At 38.2% G+C, this 20,887-nt stretch overlaps 1 protein-coding gene across 1 annotated transcript in view; it reads left to right on the top strand.

Moving 5' to 3' along the window:
* TENM1 (teneurin transmembrane protein 1) overlaps positions 1-20,887 on the top strand; it is a 1,173,786-nt gene that overhangs the window by 719,571 nt on the left and 433,328 nt on the right. Inside the window, exon 6 of the mRNA XM_077145946.1 lies at positions 4,192-4,432. Within this exon, the coding sequence (XP_077002061.1) occupies positions 4,192-4,432 (241 nt within the window). The remainder of the gene's footprint in view (positions 1-4,191; positions 4,433-20,887) is intronic.

The raw sequence follows: 20,887 nt of genomic DNA on the forward strand, positions 1-20,887 counted from the left end.
TCTGCATCCTTTCCAACAGTTGTTATTTTCCAGTTTTAAAACAATAGCCTTCTTTGTTGATGTAGAGTAGTATCTTACTGTGATTTTGACATGCATTTCCATAATGGCTAATCAGATGTTGAGCATCATTTTAGGTTCCTTTTTGTAAAAAGTGTCACAGACAATTTTTTAAAGTGTAGTTCCCCTAATTCCATGTTTTCCATAAGCTCTTTTCTTATGCACAATTTTTCATAGCACAGTGAATTTTATTAATGCTTGCATCCCCTTGTAGCAGCACTAACTGTATGTGTTAATGAAATGTAAGGGGCAAAACGCCATTATGGACACTGTGATAATTTTCCATGTAGTGTTTACTAGCAGAGATAGTCTCATTTATGGTGAAATATTTCTGCAGTATGTGATCCAAAATAAGATTTATTTGAAAAAAGAATAAAACACTGTGCATAGCAACTTTTGGAGATGAAGACATTGTTTCCAAAGGTGTATTATACTTCTATTAGCAGCTCTGCCACATTTGAAAATGTCTTGGATATAAAGTTTAAAGGAGTTTCCCCCAGAGAGATTATCTTATGAAGTTATTTACAATCTTAGACCTGAAACAGGTTTCTATACAAACAAATCATGTGAATTAGACCTTTCCATCTGAAAACTTAATTTACTTTCAGAACACTTTATAAGTAGATCTGGATAAACACATTTGCAAAATCGCCACTATTCTCTTCTCCTTTGCCTCTCTATCTTGGGCACAGAAATGCGTGGTTGCCAGATACATTTGAAAGTGGGTGCATGTGCCTCTTAACCCCCCTGGAATCAGTGTTTTAGGGATTCAGTCACTGAACAGTAATATATTTTTCATTAATGTTTAATGTCAGGAAACCGCATTTCACAGAGCCCAAGGATTAAATTACTTTATTTGGGAGGGAACAAGTACATTCTCCATCATTTTCCTGAGGTGAGAAAAAGAATGAGGCCAAGTTTATTTGCGTTTTATAAGGGTAAAAGGCCCAGATGTATTCCACACAGTGCAACAATCCAATGTTGTGAAATCTTTTAAAGACGGTATTAACTAATAGGGAAAGGAAACCTCTGTATGTGCAATATGGAAACAAAAATGCACAGTAAAATGGATGTAAATGACTATTCAAGGCAGTTCTACCTGCAGCAGAAATGCTATAATACCATGATTACACTTTTCAATTAAGGGAATTTTTTATCATTTTTATAATATTAATGAACTTGTAAAGATTTTGAGGAAGTTCAGTAAGCAGTAAATCCACATTGTAATTAGTTATTTTCTCTCTTTTGCAAAACTGTACTGACAAAAAACCTGACTGATTAGGCTACTAAATGTCACACTTGTTGCTTGGAGGTTTCTGCACTCAAGCCTTAGAATTGATTCCTCTTCTTCTTCTAACCCTGGACTCCAACCCTTTGCATCCCTTCACTGAGTGACTAAGTTCTTTCCCATGCATGGCTTTAGACTGCAAGTTTTTAGCATGTGTACTGCTGCAGTTTTCACATTTTGGAAGGGCATCATTTTGTTTAGCACTCTCTTCAGAGTATCATTGTCCTTCTCCCATGACTATGGGAGGTATTCCACTGAGACCTCCAAAGGGAAAACTTACTGCTCTGTGAAAAATAAAATAGATATCCAGTAGATACATCAGAATGAGAGAGCAAAGGGAACATCCCATGGACCAATCAAACCCTTTTCTATCAATCAAAGTTTTAAGAATCTTGCTTTGTACTCTGCGCTGTGCTATGTGACATGCAAGAGATGTAGATGACCTTGATTTAGAAATCACATGGTCTATTTGGGGAGCTAAAACAAAATACATAGAATATCAATGAAATGATATAATATTCCAAACTCAGGGATCATTTTTTTTGTAACAGCAGTAAGTGTTAAAGTCAGAGAAAACAATAAAATTTATTTTCTGGAATAGTATAATGGAGGGAGTACTGGGCTGGGAATCAGCAGACAAATTCTCTTAAAAATTGAATGTGCTTAAGCATGTCACTTTACCTCTCTGGGCCTTGGGCTCCTCATGTGTAAAACAGAGAGGGGAAGAGGTAGGGCTGAACTAGGTGATCCCTATGGACCTTTCCAGTCTCAAAGTTTTATATTTTTACTACTCTCTCAATAAACAAATAGTCACTGACATACTGTATGCAAGCACATTAAATACCTCATTTAATTATTAAGACAAAAGGATCATTATCTTCATTTTACAAATGAGGGGTTAAGACTTCTAAGACATAACTCAACCTAGGCTACTTGACTTCAGTAGTCTGTGCTCTTTCCATTAAATTGTGCTGCATACCCAGACACCATACTGTTTTCATTTCTACATTTTGGGAATGACGGTCTAAAGGAAAAGCAAACATATAAACAAAAAAACTGCAATGCAAGGTGGCATGTCATAAGTGGCAAATCCACAAAACATGGAGGATTTGGGGTCTCTGAATTTTAAGAGAGGAAACAAATTACTTGTATTATAGAAATCTGCAATAAATTGAACAGAGTGTTGGCCGAGAGGCAGGAGACCTAGTTTCTAGTCCTGTAGATTTTCTCATCTACGAAATGAATGTATCTATAAGGTCCTTTGGGTTCCAACACTCTATGTTTCATTGAGTTGCAAGGATAGAAACCATGCTTATGATTATGAGTATTAGCCCAGAGTTATAAAAAGTTAATGAGATACTAAGTACTTGTGATGATAATTTTAGTGGCTATAGGACTTGGGTTGGCGCTGAAATAATGGGTGTGATTTAGAAAATTCACGAAGCATTTCAGTTCCTTTTAAATATGCAAGGGTATCTGGCTATTGAAAGAGATTCTTTATGAAAAGTGAATGATCATCACTCTTCGCTATCTTTTATACAATTCAGATTTTCATATAGCAAGTTTATTTAAAGGGAGGACCACTTACAATGGAAAACATAGCCAAGAATTTATTCTCCTCATAGGGCACTAATATTTTTACATATGAAAACCATGCCAATGTCTTTATAATGTAAGTTTGAGGTAGAAAGATTGAAGGAAGTAATTTTTTTCTGTGATCAGTGACTGCAAAAGTGACCTCAACACAAACTAGCTGAGTAGCTTGCCTGGCATTGAAAGCCTCTGGAATTTTTCTGCTTTTCAACTCACAGTCATTTGAGAGGTAGGATAAAGCCATAAGCTTCTACAAAGTTTATCCAGAATGTGCTGGTGTTACAAGAAATCACTTGACATCTATTATATTTCTCTTTTGGAAGAGAGGTGGTTATCAGCTACAATAGTGATTTATTTTCAAAGGGGTTTATTTAGGGTATTTCTCATAGGCCAAATTCTAACTCTCTCTCTTTATATGTGCCTTCTAGGAAAACAGTGGGAAAACACCAAACAATAGCAACAACAGAAGTCTGAGGACCACTGTCCCAGGCTGCCCCTCTGCAAACAGTCAGATAAACATTTTCCCTGCTGCCTAAGCTGCTGCTGATATGGCAGAGCTCCTCGAAAGGTGTGGCAAGGGGGAAGGGGTGTGAACTGGGCTTTGCATGGCCATGGAAATATGTATAATCAACCTGAACAAACTCCTTTTAGCCTACATTTTACACATAGCATGCTGAGTTGGGGGATGGCAGAGAGATAATTTTCATGCAGCTGTTACACTTGTGAGTTGTTTTTCTGTAGTATGCTTATGCTCCTATGTAGGCAGACTAGCATTTTTTTCTGAGGTAAGCCAGAAGGTGGCCTTGTGTTTTTATTTGAAGTGCCAAATGATTTTTGTTGCTATGAATTTGTGCCTTTCACTGGTGGTTTCTGAAGTGAGATTTTTACAACTGATGGAAATCAGCTCACTTCTGCTCTATAACATAGTGTCTTGTTGATGATTTATTTGTTCGGTAGCAGAAACTGACAAATTTTGCTAGGTGGCCTCATTTACCTTTTAGCTTCTATAGCTCTGAAGAATGTATATATAAACACAACTGTGAATGTTTTACATTTCATAAACGTGCTGCACGTGCTTTTGTAAGTTGTGACATTTTTATAGATAGACTGAACATAAAACTTTACCCCACCCCCACTCTCTTACAAAAGGTTATATTATTCTGAAATTTTGGTAAGTCTGACATGCTGTGTTTTTCTGACTGCCAGGCAGAAGTGTAAGTCTCTATTTTGTATTTTTCTTCTGTCCTTTTTAGACATGCAGAGCAGCCCACACAACCAGTTCACCTTCAGACCCCTTCCACCGCCACCGCCGCCTCCGCATGCCTGCACCTGTGTAAGGAAACCACCGCCTACAGCGGACTCTCTTCAAAGGAGATCAATGACTACCCGCAGCCAGCCTAACCCAGCTGTTCCTGCTCCCCCAACGAGTACACAGGATTCAGTTCATCTGCATAAAAGCTGGGTCTTGAATAGTAACATACCATTGGAGACCAGGTACTTGAGCTGTTATTGATCCCACTATACTTAAGAATTGGTAATGGATGATTCCACTGAATACAGAAACTCTTTTCACTGTCAGTCTGTAGAGACACACAAATGCACACAAAGATAGAGACCCTGATTCATGGGCAAAAGGGCAGACACCTCTGCAAGTACAGATGCACACACAGACACATATGCCCAGATCTAGGCATACCCCCAAACTCACAAAAAGCAGATGCAAGTGAAAAGATGGAGCCACAGATGTATAGACATACACAAAGAAACATATGGAGCAAAACTATTATCTAAGCTAAACTTGTGGCCTTAAAGTGAAAGGCAATTGTCCCTTGTTTTAAGAAACTGCAACAATGTAGGAAAATCCAAACACAATTGAAGGAACAGGGGTAGCTTACATTTATCATAAGATATTTGAAAAAGTAAGTTGTCATCAAACATTTAAAAGAAGGATTTATTTCATGAATTGGTAGTACATATGCAACTTTTAAAACTTGATTCTGCATTTAGAATGAAGTTTGATATTTTGAGAAAAAGATTTAGCTTTTGTTTTTCTGACCACTGAAATATTAGGTTTCCAGATTCACTCCTCAAATCCTCATAATATTAAAGTACTACTCCTCCATAGTTCTTGGTCCTTTTACAGTTCTGTACTTTAGTGCTTGATGTGTTTAACTAAAAAATTACTCAGCACTTCTAGTCGCTCCTCCTTAAATCAAATATTACAATTTTCTATTTCTACAGAAAACATTACTTAATAAAACATAGCATTCTGTTATCTCTTAAATTCAAGGATTTCCCCTGTTCTTCTATATGCCTTTTTTTAAGATTTATCACCAAACTTTTTCTAAGCACATTTATATGCAAACAATGGGCATAAAATACAACTTGATAAACAGTGTCTGATGTCAATTCTGATTAGTTTCTGTCCTGTTATCTTGGAATTGGAACTGAAAGGTGAGTTCTAATAAATTTGTATTTTAAAACTGGTTATTTTCTCCTTAGTAGCATATTAGATTAAATCAGAGACATAACATCATAGAATATGTCACCACCAACAAACTGAAAGTACTCTGGCCCAAATCCATGAATCTGTGTGTCTTCTACCCCTTACCAGATTAAATAAATTCATAAACTGATATTTCTGATATCACCTAAGAGAAGATAGAGCAGAAAGGTCCCAAGGTGAAGATGACCCAATTAGAATGGTATCATTCTTTTCTTTTTTTTAATTGGAAGGAGTAAACCGAGGGAAATGAGAGAAACAGAAAACAATATTTATCTTCTTCCAGGAGTTTTCACAATCTTCTTTTAATGCACTTGTAGAGGGCTAAGGAAACCAGATAGCAATATGTCAGGAATCCTGACAAGCAAGCACTCTCTTCTTCTCTAAAAAGACAAATGACAGGAAATCTGGAAGGAATTTGGGGAATGGTATCAGACAAATGGAGAGAGAAAACTATTCATATTTGAAATGTACATCAAGGCATGTCTGTACAAACTCTGCCCGTGGACCTTCTGTATCTAAGCAAGGGATGTATTAATTGGTCTCAGTTTCACAAGATTCAGAGAAGAACAGAAGTTTTCATGTGAGACTAATCAGAGAATACATTTTAGTATATTTGCAAATATATTCAGAATCACAAGGATGAGCGTTTTTAAAACTTATAAACCCTGTCAGCCCAATCAACTAGGATTTTTCAATTATATCCTTAAAAATATTAATTTCAGATATAGTCAAGTAAAAAGTAACTCTGTAGGTGCCTTGGTACTTGCTCATGGGCTATGTAGCATAACCTCTCTGAGTGTCAGCTTCCTCATCTGTAAAAATGAATGTGAAAATGTCTGCCTCAGCAGGTATCAAGATCAAGTTAGTGTAGCAGGAAGTTCCTCTCATACATTGTAAAGCATTATACAATTCAAAGGGTGATGTTATTATCCAAATTAAGTGGTTACCTGCTTCAGCTTAAACATCTCTGAATAAGGAATTGACTCATTTCTAAGGTATTCCTTTCCATTTCAAACAACTACTGAAAGATACTTATTGAATAAAATCTTCCATCTTTTAACTTTTAACTTCTGCCCATTGGTCTGAGATCTACTTCTAGGGTTACAGAGAACAAATAAATATTTCTCATACCTGACCACCCTTCATATACTTTGCTGGTAACTTTTGTAATCTTTCCTTCTTTGGGCTAAATGTTTGCCCATTTCCTTCACTTGTCCTTCACATGAATTATTTTCCAATCCCCCTTCCAGATCTATCCCTTTAAAACACTCCAGTATGTCCAAATTGCTCTTGAAGTGTTCTCAGTACTTGAGAATTTCTCTTAGGTTCTTTATCTATCCTTGAGACCCCAAGAAATGTGATCACCCCCCAAAATAAGGGTAAGGCCTATAGATATATGACATTAAAATTACTCAGCACTTCTCTGCATATTCACTCTTCTCTGTCTCTTTTTTTGTCCAAAACATTATTCTTTCTATCTTTTGAGTATTTCTTTTTTCTCCTGCATAAGTTCCACTTTCTAATAACAATGCCTGATTTCTACTATACCACATGGCTCAAAGTGTACCTCCGGACAATTCTTGCCTCATCCTTTCAGCTTCATGTCTCACTGCTAGCTTCCTAATTCTCTGGATATTTCTAGGTTCAAAAGTGAAAAGACTACCTATCGAATGGGAGAAAATAGTTGCCAACCACAAATGTGATAACGCTTTAATATTCAAAATATACAAAAATGCCTCAACTCAGCAACAAAAGTAAAAAAAAAAAAAAATTGTAATGGGCAAAGGAATTTGTGCTGGTTTGAAAGGATTAGGAGCCCTAGAAAAGCTATGTTTTAATCCTGATCTATCTCATGGAGACAGCAGTTTCTTTTAATCCCTGTTCAGCACTGTAGATTGGAAGCTTGATTAGATTATCTCCATAGAGGTGTGGCTCACTCAATTGTGGGTATTAATCTTTGGTGAGAGGGAGACTGATTCCACCCATTCTGGGTGGGTCTTGATTAGTTTACTGGAATCCTTCAAAAGAGGAAGCATTTTGGAAAAAGCTTGAGAGCCACAAGAACCAAGAAAACCATGAAGTCACACAGCCCATGCAGACAGAGACCTTTGGAGATGAAGAAGGAAAATGCCCCTGGAGAAGCTTCATGAAACAAAAAGCCTGAAGAGAAAGCTAGCAGGCATTGCCATGTTCATCATGTGCCTTTTCAGGTGAAAGAGAAACCCTGAACTTCATCGGCTTTTCTTGAGTGAAGGTAACCTCTTGTTGATGCCTTAATGTGGACATTTTTATAGACTTGCTTTAATTGGGACATTTTCATGGCCTTAGAACTGTAGACTTGCAACTTAATAAATTCTCCATTTTAAAAACCATTCTGTTTCTGGTATATCACATTTCAGCAGCTAACAAACTAGAACAGATTTTGGTATTGGAAAATTGGGGTGCTGCTGCAGTTTGCAAATTCCAAACATGTCAGGAATGGCTTTTCAAATGGATAAGAGAAAGATTGTGGAGGAGTTATGAGGAGCTTGATAGAAAAGGCCTAGAATGCTTTGAAGAGACTGTTGGTAGAAATGTGGACTCTAAAGAAACCTTTGATGAGGCTCTAGACAGAAATGGTGCATGTTTTATTGAAAATTGGAAGGAGGGCAATGTTTGTTTTAAAATGGCAGATAATCTGGCAACATTGGCTAGTGGCTTTGGCTGGAAGGAAGATTTTAAAGACATGAGCTTGGATATTTAGCAGAAGAGATTTACAAATTAAATGTGGAAAATGCAGCCCGGTTTCTCCTCACAACTTATAGTAATATGTGACAGGAAAGAGATAAACTGAGAACTGAACTCTTGGGGACAAAGATAACAGAAGCTGATGTTCTGGAAAATTTTAGGATTTCCTGGAAGGGAGACCCCAGAGAATGGTGCTCCAACATGAGGATTTTGCAAAATGTGGAAACAGTCCACCATTTCAGAGAAAGCCAGGATTGGAGATGGGGTTATTCAGGAAGAATTTGTGGAAACTCCTGCTGTCTGATGGGTATGATCTTTGCTTACTGCATAGAAAGCCAACAGGAGCACTGTGGGACCTGGTTAAATGGAACTGCTGCCAGTCTCTACTGGCGGGCTCAGAAGAGGGGAAAAATGAAGGTAAAATGTCTTCAGAGGCAGAACCATGGAGGTTGGAGGCTGAATTCAAGAATCCTCAGGCCAGGAGAGTGGACCCACCCAATTTCTTGGACAGGGTGAGTTTGCCTAAAGGCAAAAGGTAGGCCTTCCACCTCCTTGTAGTGAAAGAGTTGTGCTGCCTCAGGACTTGGAGAGGGTGGAGCATATTTGTTGGGGATCGGGGATAACTTGGCTGCCACCACATGTAGGGGTTGAGCTTGTGCCCAAGAGATAGCAGAGAGCCAGGGTGCAGCCCCAATACTTGGAGAGGATGGAACCAAGAAAAAAATGGTCTCCCCAGTGCCTCTCAAGATTGCATTTAGAGATAGGTGGGCCACTACAAAGGCCTTTGGAAAGGGTGGGACTGCCACTTTCTAAAGCTCCAAGGAGAAATGACTCTCAGACTGTATCTAATGGAGTTTACCCTGCAGGTTTTGGAGACTGCTTGGGTCCAATGACCCCTGTGATCTTTCCAATTTCCCCCTATGGAAATGAGGGTATTTATCCTATGACTGTTCCTCCTATGTATGTTGGCAGAAAATAATTATTCTGAGTTTTACAGGTCCAGAGCCAGAGGAGAATTTTGCCTTAGGACAGACCATGCCTGTAGCTGACTTTGTGAGATTTTGTCCTGTTTCTGACTTTGTATTGCATTTGTATTGTTGCTGAAACGGTTTAAAGATTTCTGATATTGTGATGGAATGAATGCATTTTGTATATGGGAAAACATGTCTTTTTTAGGGTCCATGAGGTGGGATGTGCTATTTTGAAAGGATTGCATACCCTAGAAAAGCCATGTTTTAATCTTGATCCATCTTGTGGAGGCAGTCATTTCTTTTAATCCCTATTCAGCACTGTAGGTTGGAAACATGATTAGATTATCTCCACAGAGATGTGAATCTCCCAATTGTGGGTATTACTCTTTGATTAGATGGAGATATGACTTCACCCATTCCAGGTGGTTCTTTATTAGTTTACTGGAATCTTTTGAAAGAGGAAGCATTTTAGAAAAAGCTTGAGAGCCATGAGAACCGATGAGCCATGAAGTCACAGAGCCCATGTAGCCAGAGACCTTTGGAGAAAGAAGGAAAATGCCCCAGGGGAAGCTTCATGAAACAACAGACCTGGAGAGAAAGCTAGCAAACATCACCATGTTCTCCATGTGCCTTTCCAGTTGAGAGAGAAACCCTGAACTTCATTGGCCTTTCTTGAGTGAAGGCACATCTTATTGGTGCCCTAATGTGGACATTTCTAGACTTGCTTTAATTGGGACATTTTATGGCCTTAGAACTGTAAATTTGCAACTTAATAAATTCTCCCTTTTAAACTCCATTCTGTTTCTGGTATATTGCATTCCAGCAGCTAGCAAACTAGAACAGACTTGTGCAGACTTTCCTCCAAAGAAGATCTATAAATCACCAATAGGCACTAGAAAAGATGCTTAGCATTATTGATTATAAGGTCAATGCAAATAAAATATACAATGAGATACCACTTTATACCCACTAAGATGGGTAGTACAAAAAAAAACAACAGTAAATAACAAGCATTGGTGAGGATGCAGATAAATTGGATCACTTGTACATTATTATTGTGATTATAAAATGGTACAGTCACAATGGAGATCAGTTTGGCAATTCCTGAGAAAGTTGAATATGGAATAACTGTTTTTGTTTGCTAAAGCTGTCAGAAAGTGATATACCAAAAATGGATTGGTTTTTACAAAGGGAATTTATTAGATTACAAATTTACAGTTCTAAGGCCATGAAAATGTCCAAATTAAACATCAAGAGGAAGATACATTATCAGAAGAAAGGCACCTGGCGTTTGGGGTCCTTTGTCACATGGGAAAGCACATGATGACATCTGCTTATTCTTCTTTCCAGGCTTCTGGTTTCAAACTGTGTCTCTCAGCTCCTGTGGATCCTTCTTGCTTCTCTCCAGGCTGTTTTCTTTCCTTAAGCATCAGTATAATGATTTCCAAAATGTCTCTCTCCTAAAGGACTCTAGAAAGTAGATTAAGACCCACCTTGAATGTGGGGGTCACATCTCCATGGAAACATCCTAATAAAAAAGATCCCACCACCATGAGGTTGAATTAAAAGAAATAAGTCTAACACCACAAGGTTGGATTAAAAGAAAGTGACTTTTCTGGGGTACATAACACTTTCAAACCAGCACATTCCACCCTCTAGACCTTCAAAACTCATGTTCTTTCCATGTACAAAACACATTCATTCCATCACAATATCAAAAAAGCCTTAAACTATTTCTCTAACAAGAAAAATACAATACAAAGTCAAAAGCAATTCCAAATCTCTTCAAAATCAGCTACAGGCATGGTCTGTCCCAAGGCAAGATTCTTCTCTGGCTGTGGGCCTGTTAAATTCAGAACAAGCTATCTGTAGCCAATATATAAAGAAGGGAAAGTCATAGGACAAATGTTCCCATTGCCATAGGGAGAAATTGGAAGGAAAACAGGAGACAAAGTTCCCAAACAGTTCTGAAAGCCCTCAGGGGAAACTCTATTAGATTTTAAAATCTAAAACTCATTTATAGAATGATGTTTTATACTCAGGGTTTGAGAGAGTGGCAGTCCCACCCTCTCACAGCAGCCCTGTTCTCTCCAAACACTGGGGTGAGGATTAGAACATTGTGGAGCATTGGGAAGATCACCTTGTTCTTGGACCCACCCTCCTAAAGCATCTGGGTGGCACTTGGACTCTGCCATATCTGGGGCACATGCTCAATCCCTTCATAACAGTAGCATGGTGAGCAGGCTCTCCCCAATCCACAGAAAATTTGTTCCACCCTCTCTGAGGTCTGGTGTGCCAACAATTTTCCTGAACATTGAAGCAGAAAGCCTGCCCTCTACCTTTGGGGCAAACTCATCCTTTTCAAATGCATGAGTGGGTCCACCCTACTGGCATGAGAGTTCTTGGCTCCAGTTCTTAGCTTCCATGGTTCTGCCTTTGAAGTCAATTTTCCTTCAGTTTGTCCCTTTTCTGTCCCTTTTATTTTAGACTGGAAGTGATTCTATTCATACAGATGTCAAAAAATTTTTTTTGGCTTGACATGCAGCATACAGGGGTCAAAGCTGTCAGACAATTGGAATTTCCACAAATCCTTCCTGGATAACTCTATCTCCAAACCTGTCTTGTCCTGACATGGCTAACTAGTTCCATGTTTAGTTAAATCCTCAAGTGGAATACTAGCCTCTGGGGTCTCACTTTAAGCCCAGAATTTTCCAGACCATCAATTTTTGGTTTCTTTATACCCAAGAGTTCAGTTCTCAACTTACTCCTTTCTTCTCTCATTTCACTATAAACTGCAAGGAGACTCCAAGCCGCACTTTGCACATTTAATTTGGAAATTTCTTCAGCTAACCATTTTAAATTCTCCCTTCTATCCATCACCAGTACTCAATTTTGCCAAATTCTCTACCACTTTAAAGCAAGGATCACCTTCCTTCCAGTTTGCAATGACACATTCTTTATTTCTGTCTAAGTACTCATTGGAAGTATCTTTAGAGTTCATATTTCTACCAACAGTCTCTTCAAAGCATTCTAGGCCTCTCCTATTAAAGTTCTCACAATTCTTCCACTATCTTCCCCTTATCCATTTAAGAAGCCATTCCAACACATTTGGTATTTGCAAATAGCAGCACCCCACCTCTCTGGCACCAAAATCTGTTCCAATTTGCTAAAGCTGTTGTAATGCAATATAGCAGAAATGGATTGGTTTTTATTAAGGAGATTTATTAGGTTGTAAATTTGCAGTTCTAAGGCCATGAAAATATCCAACTTAAGGCATCAAGAGTATGATACCTTGACTCTAAAGAAAGGAATCTGGCATATGGGGTTCTTCTGTCACTCTGTCACATGGGAAGGCACATGGTGACATCTGCTCATTCTTCTCTCCCAGCTTCTGATTTCAAAATGTCTCTCTCAGCTCCTATGGGCCTTTCTTGCCTCTTCCCAGAGTGCTTCCCTTCTACTAGTATCTGCTGTATTCTGATTTCCAAAATATCTCCCTCTTAAAGGACTCTGGTAAGTGAATTAAGACCTACCTTGAATGGGCAGGGTTCATCTCCATGGAAACAATCTAATCAAAAGGTCCCACCCAACAATAAGTCTTCCCCCACAAGAGTGGATTGAAAAAACATAATTTTTCTAGGGTACATAACAGTTTCAAACCAGCAAAATTCCTATATGACCCAGCAATCCCACTTTTAAGTATACATCCAAAAGAAATGAAGGTAGGAATTTGAACATATATTTGTACACCAATGATCATAGAAGCATTATTCACAATAGCCAAATAGCAGAAGCAAGCCAAGTGTCAGTCAATAGATGAATGGATAAAAAAGGTGGTATATACATGCAATGGAATATTATTCAACCATAAAAAGGAATGCTACAACATGGATGAACCTTGAACACACCATGATGAGTGAAATAAGCCAGATGCAAAAAGGTGATTTCATTTATAGGAAACACCTAGAATAAGTAAACTCACAGAGACAGAAAATTGATTACAGATTACTAGAGTTTCAGGGTGAATGGAATGGGGGAATTATTGCTTACTGGATGCAGTGTCTCTGTTTGAGGTGATGAAGAATTTTGAGTAACGGATGGTGCTTATGGTAGTACAATACTGTGAAAGTAATTAATATCACTGAGTTGCACACCAGAAAGTTGCTAAAGTGGGAAATTTTGAGTCGTGTATACATTATTATAATAAAAAGTTAAAAAAAAACTAATTTCATTAACCCAGTTTATCCTTTTTATACTAGGCCCTGTTTTAGTTTCTTAGCAATCTTATGGATTGTCTGCCCTTTGGTGAGTTATTCTCTCAGTTGGCTGAGACTAGGTGGAAGGAAAAGTCATGTGATTAAATTAAAAAATGAAGAAAGAGCACATGGCCTCCTATGGATGCTCCTTAAGCAAGGGTTGGAAGCATATCTAATGCTTCTTAAGTGGAATTCTCATCAGACAATTACCTTGATGAATTCATTTAGGATGGTGGGAGTGATGTTAGCAAGATGGCAGAGTACAATGCTCCTAGTGAACACCTTCCTCCCTTATAAACACACCTTCCTGTCTCATAAACAGTGAAAAATAAACAGAATCAGTCAAAATCAACTTTCCCAAACCTTAGAAGACAATTAAGGCTAGAGAACAACTTAACAAATGCTGAATTGGGAAAACACTAACTAAAATTGGTAGGAGAACCATGGGGCAAATTTACTTGTCTGAGCCCCTCCCCCCCTCTTGGCTGCATCCCACTTGTGACTCAGAAGGCTGGTCACATCCAAGTGTGAGTTCCTAGGGCATGATTATTGGCTATCTTAAATGAAAATATTGGGTGTCCCTGTACATATGCCCCAATTGGCTCCATGGAAAACTGACCTAGGATGCATGTCGTAACCATAATTTACCCAGGGAAAAAAAGCAGCACAGAAAGTGTGTGTGGGGGGGGTCACATGTGCAGAGTGGAAACAATGATGAAAGCTGGAGAAAAAAGGTAGGCAAGAACTCTGGAGCAAAGATGAACCAATTGTGCCTATCTGGGGTGAAAAACTGTGACTGAGACAGTACAGCCATTGACCTCTGTAGAAGAAACTGGGGAAAGAAACTCTTCTTTTGGCAGGGAAATAGTTGCACATAATGGGAAACTGTTGAAAGCTACTGTGCATGCCAAGGATAATAAGCAGATTCAGAAAGATGTCAAAAGTACCTAACTGTTCACTATGGGTAGTTCTGTAGGTTCCATATAAACTAGACTAAGTTTTGAAGATGACCCTCAGCATAGAGCCAGTCTATACTCAAATCCTAGGTAAGCAGGAGAATCTGACCTTCACAATTAGTGCATCAAAATATTCAAATATCCAACTTCAAAGACAAACTAGAAAACATGCAAAGAAACAGGAAGAGATTGCCCATTTAAAGGAACAAAATAAAAAACAAAGAAAGTCAAGTCATTGGAACATGTAATCAAAGATATTAACTCCCCTAATTCAGTTCAGTGAGCTAAACATATGAACATAGAACCAAACAAAGAACTAAATCAAATGGACATAGAATTACAGGAAATCAAGAAGATGATGCATCAACAAAAGGAGGAATTAAATTTTTAAAGAGGAGCCTAACAGAAATTTAGGGGATTAAAAATGCAGTAACTGAAATAAAAATACACCAGGGGATTCAACAGCAAATTTGAACAGCTGAAAGAAAAAAGAATCAGTAAGCTAGAAGACAGGATAATTGAAATTATTACACCTGAAGAACTGAAAAAATAAAGAATGAAAACATGAGCAGAGCCTTAGGGACCTGTGATATAAAATGAAATATACCAGCATATGCATTACGGGAGACCCAAAGTAAAAAGACAAAGAGAAAGGGATTGAAAGAATATTTGAAGAAATAATGGTGGAAATCTTTCCAAAATTGATTAAAGACATCTAAGAATACCAACAAACTCCAAACAGGACAAAATCAAAGAGACCCAGACTAAGACACATTGTAGTTTAACTGTCAAAGGCCAAAGACAAAGAGAGGATCCTATAAGCAACACAAGAGAGCCTCAACAAAAGTAAATGCTGATTTATCATCAGAATCCACAGAGGCCAGAAGGCAGTTGGACTATATACTTAATGTACTAAAAGAGGAAAATTGCAAAACAAGAATCCTATATCTGGCAAAACAGTCCTGCAAAAATGAAGGAGACATTAAGACAATTAAGAGTTCAAGCAAAAGCTGAGGGAATTTGTCACCTCTAGATCTTCCATACAAAAAAAATGCTAAAGAGAATTCTTCAAGTTGAAAGAAAAGCATACTAGAAAGTAGTTTGGAGCTGTGTGAAGAAATAAAGATCTCCAGTAAAGTTAACTATGTGCATAAATATAAATGTCAGTGTTATTGTATTCTCAGTATGTAACTCCCCTTTGTATTTCTTACAAAATCTAAAATAGAAATGCATAAGAATAATTATATTTCCATATTATTTGGCATGCAAAATATAAAGAGGTAATGTGTGACAAGAACAACATAAGGGGGGGGGATGAAGAGGTATAAGAGGTGATAATTGTGTATGCTATTGAAATTAAGTTGGTTTCATTCAGGATTGTGTGCTATGACCAGCAATCAGTAGCCTCCCTTGTTCCAAAAACATTTTTTGTTAATGCTGTCTACTTCTGTATCAGCTTTTTGGGTTGCCACATAGCATTACTGATACATATTAAAAATACTGGTAACTAAATGCATAAATCTTTTTTTTAATTCTTAGGCTGACATGTTTCATTTATTTCTACATGTTTATATAAGCCATTAATAAAAATGTTACATATGACAAGATCAAGGTCAGAGCTCTGTTGCATACCAGCTCTGCGGCAACCCTGCATTTTGACATTTATTCATCAGGCAACATTTTTTATTAACATACAACCCATATTTCTCCATCTTGTTCACAGGTTTATTATGAAAAAACCTTGTCAAATGCCTTGCTGATATCTAGATACAGTATACCTACATTTTCAGTAATATACCAATTCAATAAACATGGGAAAAATAAAAATGAAATGGGATTTGTCTAACATGACTTCTTCTTAGACAGTGTATACTCCCTTTTCATGCTAGCTATATTTCTCTGAGTGCTATCAAATCACCCTTTCAATAACCTGTTCTAGAATATTACGCTCTATCAACATGATGTTTCTCGGTCTGGCCTAAGAACCCCATGTGTTTCCTGGCCTTTTTGAAAATCAAAGCCGATATATGCTGTCTCCAATCTTCTGACAGATTTCCCGTACACCACAAGTCCCTGAAATTTTAGCAACTATCATTAGGTAATCCAATCCATATGACCTCTTGCCATTCTAGAATATTTTAATTAATTTAAAGCAGTGGAGTGTTTTCTTATAAACACATTTCCTGTCTTGGACTTCAATATATGGTTATTGATATTTATTTTATCCTTTTATGTCCATTACCATTCTTTTTCACACACAAAAAAACTATTAGTTGAGGTCTTTCTGATCTCAGTCGTCTAATAACATTGCATGAGTTACAGGTCTAGCCTATCCTTGCTCTTCTAACTCTAAACATACTTAAAGAAAACTTTTCAGTCATATTGAATAGGTTTTTAGAGTTTTAGACTCATTGGGATATTAATCTTCTTGACATTATTTTCATTAACTCTTACCTATATATTCTTGTTTTTGTTTTTCTTTGGGGACATGTTCTTTAGAAATTTCAACTTAATGGAGAGCTCCCACAAGCTCCCTGGTTTTAATAGGTGTTTTAGTTTATTCACTGCTGGAATGCAATATACCAGAATCAGAAATGGCTTTAAAAAGGGGAATTTAATAAGTTGCTAGTTTACAGTTCTAAGACCAAGAAAATGTCCCAATTACAACAAGTCAATAGAAATGTACAATCTCAGGCATCCAGGGAAAGAAACCTTGGTTCAAGAAGGCCGATGAAGTTCAGGGTTTCTCTCTCAAGTGAGAAGCCACATGGCAAACACAGTCAGGGTTTCTCTCTCATCTGGAAAGGCACATGCTGGGCATAGCCTCATCTGCTAGCTTCTTCTCCTGGCTTCCTGTTTCATGAAGCTCCCCGGGAGACATTTTCCTTCTTCATCTCCAAAGGCTGCTGGCTCGTTGACTCTGCTTCTCATGGCTATGTCCTTCTGCTCTCTCTGAATCTCTCATTCTCCAAAATGTTTCCTCTTTTATAGGACTTCAGAAACTAATCAAGACCCACCCAAATGGGTGGGAGACATGCCTCTACCTAATCCAGTTTAACAACCACTCTTGATTAAATCACATCTCCAGGGAGATGATCTAAACACAGTTCCAAACATACCATACTGAATAGGGATTAGGAGAAAGGGCTGCCTTTACAAAATGGGATTAGGATTAAAACATGACTTTTCTAGGGTACATACATCATTTCAAACCAGTACATTCCACCCTTGGGACCCTAAAAAACACATGTTTTCCCCATATACAAAATACATTCATTCAATAACAATATCAGAGAACTTTAAACCATTTCAGTAACAATCAAATACAATACAAGGTTAAAACCAGTACAAAGTCTCAAAAGTTAGTTACAAGCATGGTCAGTTCTAAAGTAAAATTCTCCTCTCTCTGTGGACCTTTGAAAACTCATAACAAGTTATTTGCTGTCAGCATACAAAGGAGGAACAATCATGGGATACATATACGCATTTTCATAGGGAGGAAAGAGCACAGGGGTCACCAGACCCATATAGTTTCAAAAACCTGCAGAGCAAAGTCTGTTAGATTTCAAAGTCTGAGAGTCATTTATCTTCAGGGTTTCTGAAAGCAGCAGTCCCATCCTATCCAAGGGCCTGCACAGAGGCCTGCCTCTCTCCAAATGCAACCTTAGGGGACATTAGGGAGACCACTTTTTTCTCAGCTCCACCCTCTCCAGCAATGGAGCTGAACCCGGGCTCTCTGCCATCTCCGGGGCACACGCTCAACCCCACCATGTGGTGGCAGCCAGGCTTTCCCCAAACCCCAAGGAATGTGCTTCACCCTCTCTAAGGCCTGAGGTATCATGACTCTTCCACTGCAACAAGGTGGAAGGCCCATCCTCTGCCTTCGGGGTAAACTCACCCTCTTCATGGGTTTGGGTGGGTCCAGTCTCCTGGGCCAAGGCTCCTTGATTTCAGACCTCAGCCTCCATGGTTTTGCCTCTGAAGTTATTTTTCCTCCATTGTGTCTCTTCTCTGAACTCCCCAGTCCAGACTGCCAGCAACTCTGTTTATACAGGTTCACAGCACTCTCATTGGCTTTCTATGCAGTAGCCTTGGATCATGCCCATTAAACATAAGGAGTTTCCACAAATCCATTCTGGATAACTCCATGTCCAATCCTGGCTTTCTCTGAAATGGCTGACTGGTTCCACATTTGGCCAAATTCTCATGTGGTGCACTGTTCTCTGTGGTCTCCCTTCCAGGAAACCCAGAATTCTCCAGAACATCAACTTCTGGTTTCTTTGTAACCAAGAGTTCAGTTCTCAGCTTATCTCTTTCCTGTCACATTTCAATTTAAGCTGCAAGGAGAAAACAGGCTGCACTTTTGACATTTAATTTGGATATGTCTTCTGCTAAATATCCAAGTTTATGGCTTTTAAAACCAGCCTTCCAGCCAAAGCCACTCATCAATTTTGCCAGATTATCTGCCGTTTTAAAACAAGGCTTGTCTTCTTTCCAGTCTATAATAACAGATACCTCATTTCTGTCTAAGGTTTATCAGAAGTGTCTTTAGAATCCACATTTCTATCAACAGTCTCCTCAAAGCATTCTAGGCCTTCTCTATCAAGCTTCTCATAACTCCACCAGATTTTTCCCCTTATCCATTTTAAAAACTGTTCCAACATGTTTGGTATTTGCAAACTGCAGCACCACCCACTCTCCAGTACCACATTTTTTCTAGTTTGTTAGCTGCTGGAATGCAATATACCAGAATCAGAATGGCTTTTAAAAAGAGGAATTTAATAAGTTGCTAGTTTACAGTTCTAAGGCCAAGAAAATGTCCCAACTAAAACAAGTCTATAGAAATGTAAATCTTAGGCATCCAGGAAAAGATACCTTGGTTCAAGAAGGCCAATGAAGTTCACGGTTTCTCTCTCAAGTGAGAAGGCACATGGTGAACACAGTCGGGGTTCCTTTGTCATCTGGTGAATACAGCGTCATCTGCCAACTTCTTCTCCTGGCTTCCTGTTTCATGAAGCTCCCTGGAAGGCGCTTTCCTTCTTCATCTCCAAAGGTCACTGGCTGGTGGACTCTCTGCTTCATGGTGCTGCAGCATTCTCTGCCCTCTCTGAGTCTCTCATTCTCCAAAATGTTTCCTCTTTTATAGGACTTCAGAAACTAATCAACACCCACCCAAACGAGTGGGAGGCAGGCCTCTACCTAATCCAGTTTAACAACCACTCTTGATTAAATCACATCTCCAGGGAGATGACCTAATTACAGTTTCAAACATACAATACTGAATAGGGATTAGAAGAAAGGACTGCTTTTACAAAATGGGATTAGGATTAAAACATGGCTTTTCTAGGGTACATACATCATTTCAAACCAGCACAATAAGTAACCAACCTTCCTAACTATCTTAATTTATCTTCTTTAAAGTATCTCAGGACATGGAATTATGCCTACTTCTTCACATGTGAGAGCTGCTTCCTATTGTCTATGATGTTTGCTTCATAATGCCCTTATGGACACTAAAATAAAGTGGTTGTTTTCTGTAAAGGTTCCTATCACCTTCAACTCACCAACCAGCTTCTATGTTTTCAATCAGTCAGAGAAGCAAGTACTCTTATCATTTTATCTATCTTCTGCAGGCAGAGTTGTACAAGGGCAGGTGGGGATTTGTCATATACTTTCCTTTATCTAAATGATATATCTAACAGATGTCTATGGAGATGAAATCGCTCATGTTTACTGCATTTTACTCATATGACACTTTTGTAGTCTTTGTCAAAAATGAACATCCATTTCTTCCATTTGGCCAAGCTGCATACTGTAGATTCCCTGATATAGCTGTGTGACCTTGGGTATATTACTCAATATCTTTACACCTCAGTTATCTCATCTGTAAAATAAGGATAATGTTAAGATCTACTTTACAGGGCTGTTTCAAGAACTAAATGAATTAATATTTGCAATGTGCTAAGAGTAGCCAGGCACATAGTAAGTACCTCATAACTGTTAGTAATAATAGCAGCAGTAACAACAACAAAAGAGACAATTCTATATTTTGTTCCTTTCTAGTTCTATTTTCATTTAGTTAAAGTTGTTTGTATCATGGTTTTCCCCAAATAGACATCTGCAACATCATTTGACTTCTGCTCTTAAAACACATTTAAGTAGAATATACTTTCACCACCATATTCCAATCGTTAGAACTGTTTCCCAGGTTTTGATCGTACTAACTGTGAGGCTTTGTAAGACTTTGTAAGTGATAAATATCTAGAACAGGTTTTGGATTACTGTCCTCCTTCTCTCTTTTATAAAAGCAATGCACTGAATACCCGATACATTCAGCATTGTGTCCTGCCCTGAGTCCTCCTTTACTCAGAGATTAACCTTTCCACCTCCTCTCCCAAGCCTTCTTTTGGCATTCTTAATATCTTGATTATTTTATTTTATTTTGCTTGTTTGTTTTTTTGAGGAGTAAGTTGTGTTTTACACCCTGGAGAGATGGACTTCTTTCAGAAGTGTTAAAATAAATTTTCATCCTA

Source organism: Tamandua tetradactyla, chromosome X (genome assembly GCF_023851605.1).
Source record: "Tamandua tetradactyla isolate mTamTet1 chromosome X, mTamTet1.pri, whole genome shotgun sequence".
In the NCBI taxonomy this organism is placed as follows: domain Eukaryota; kingdom Metazoa; phylum Chordata; class Mammalia; order Pilosa; family Myrmecophagidae; genus Tamandua; species Tamandua tetradactyla.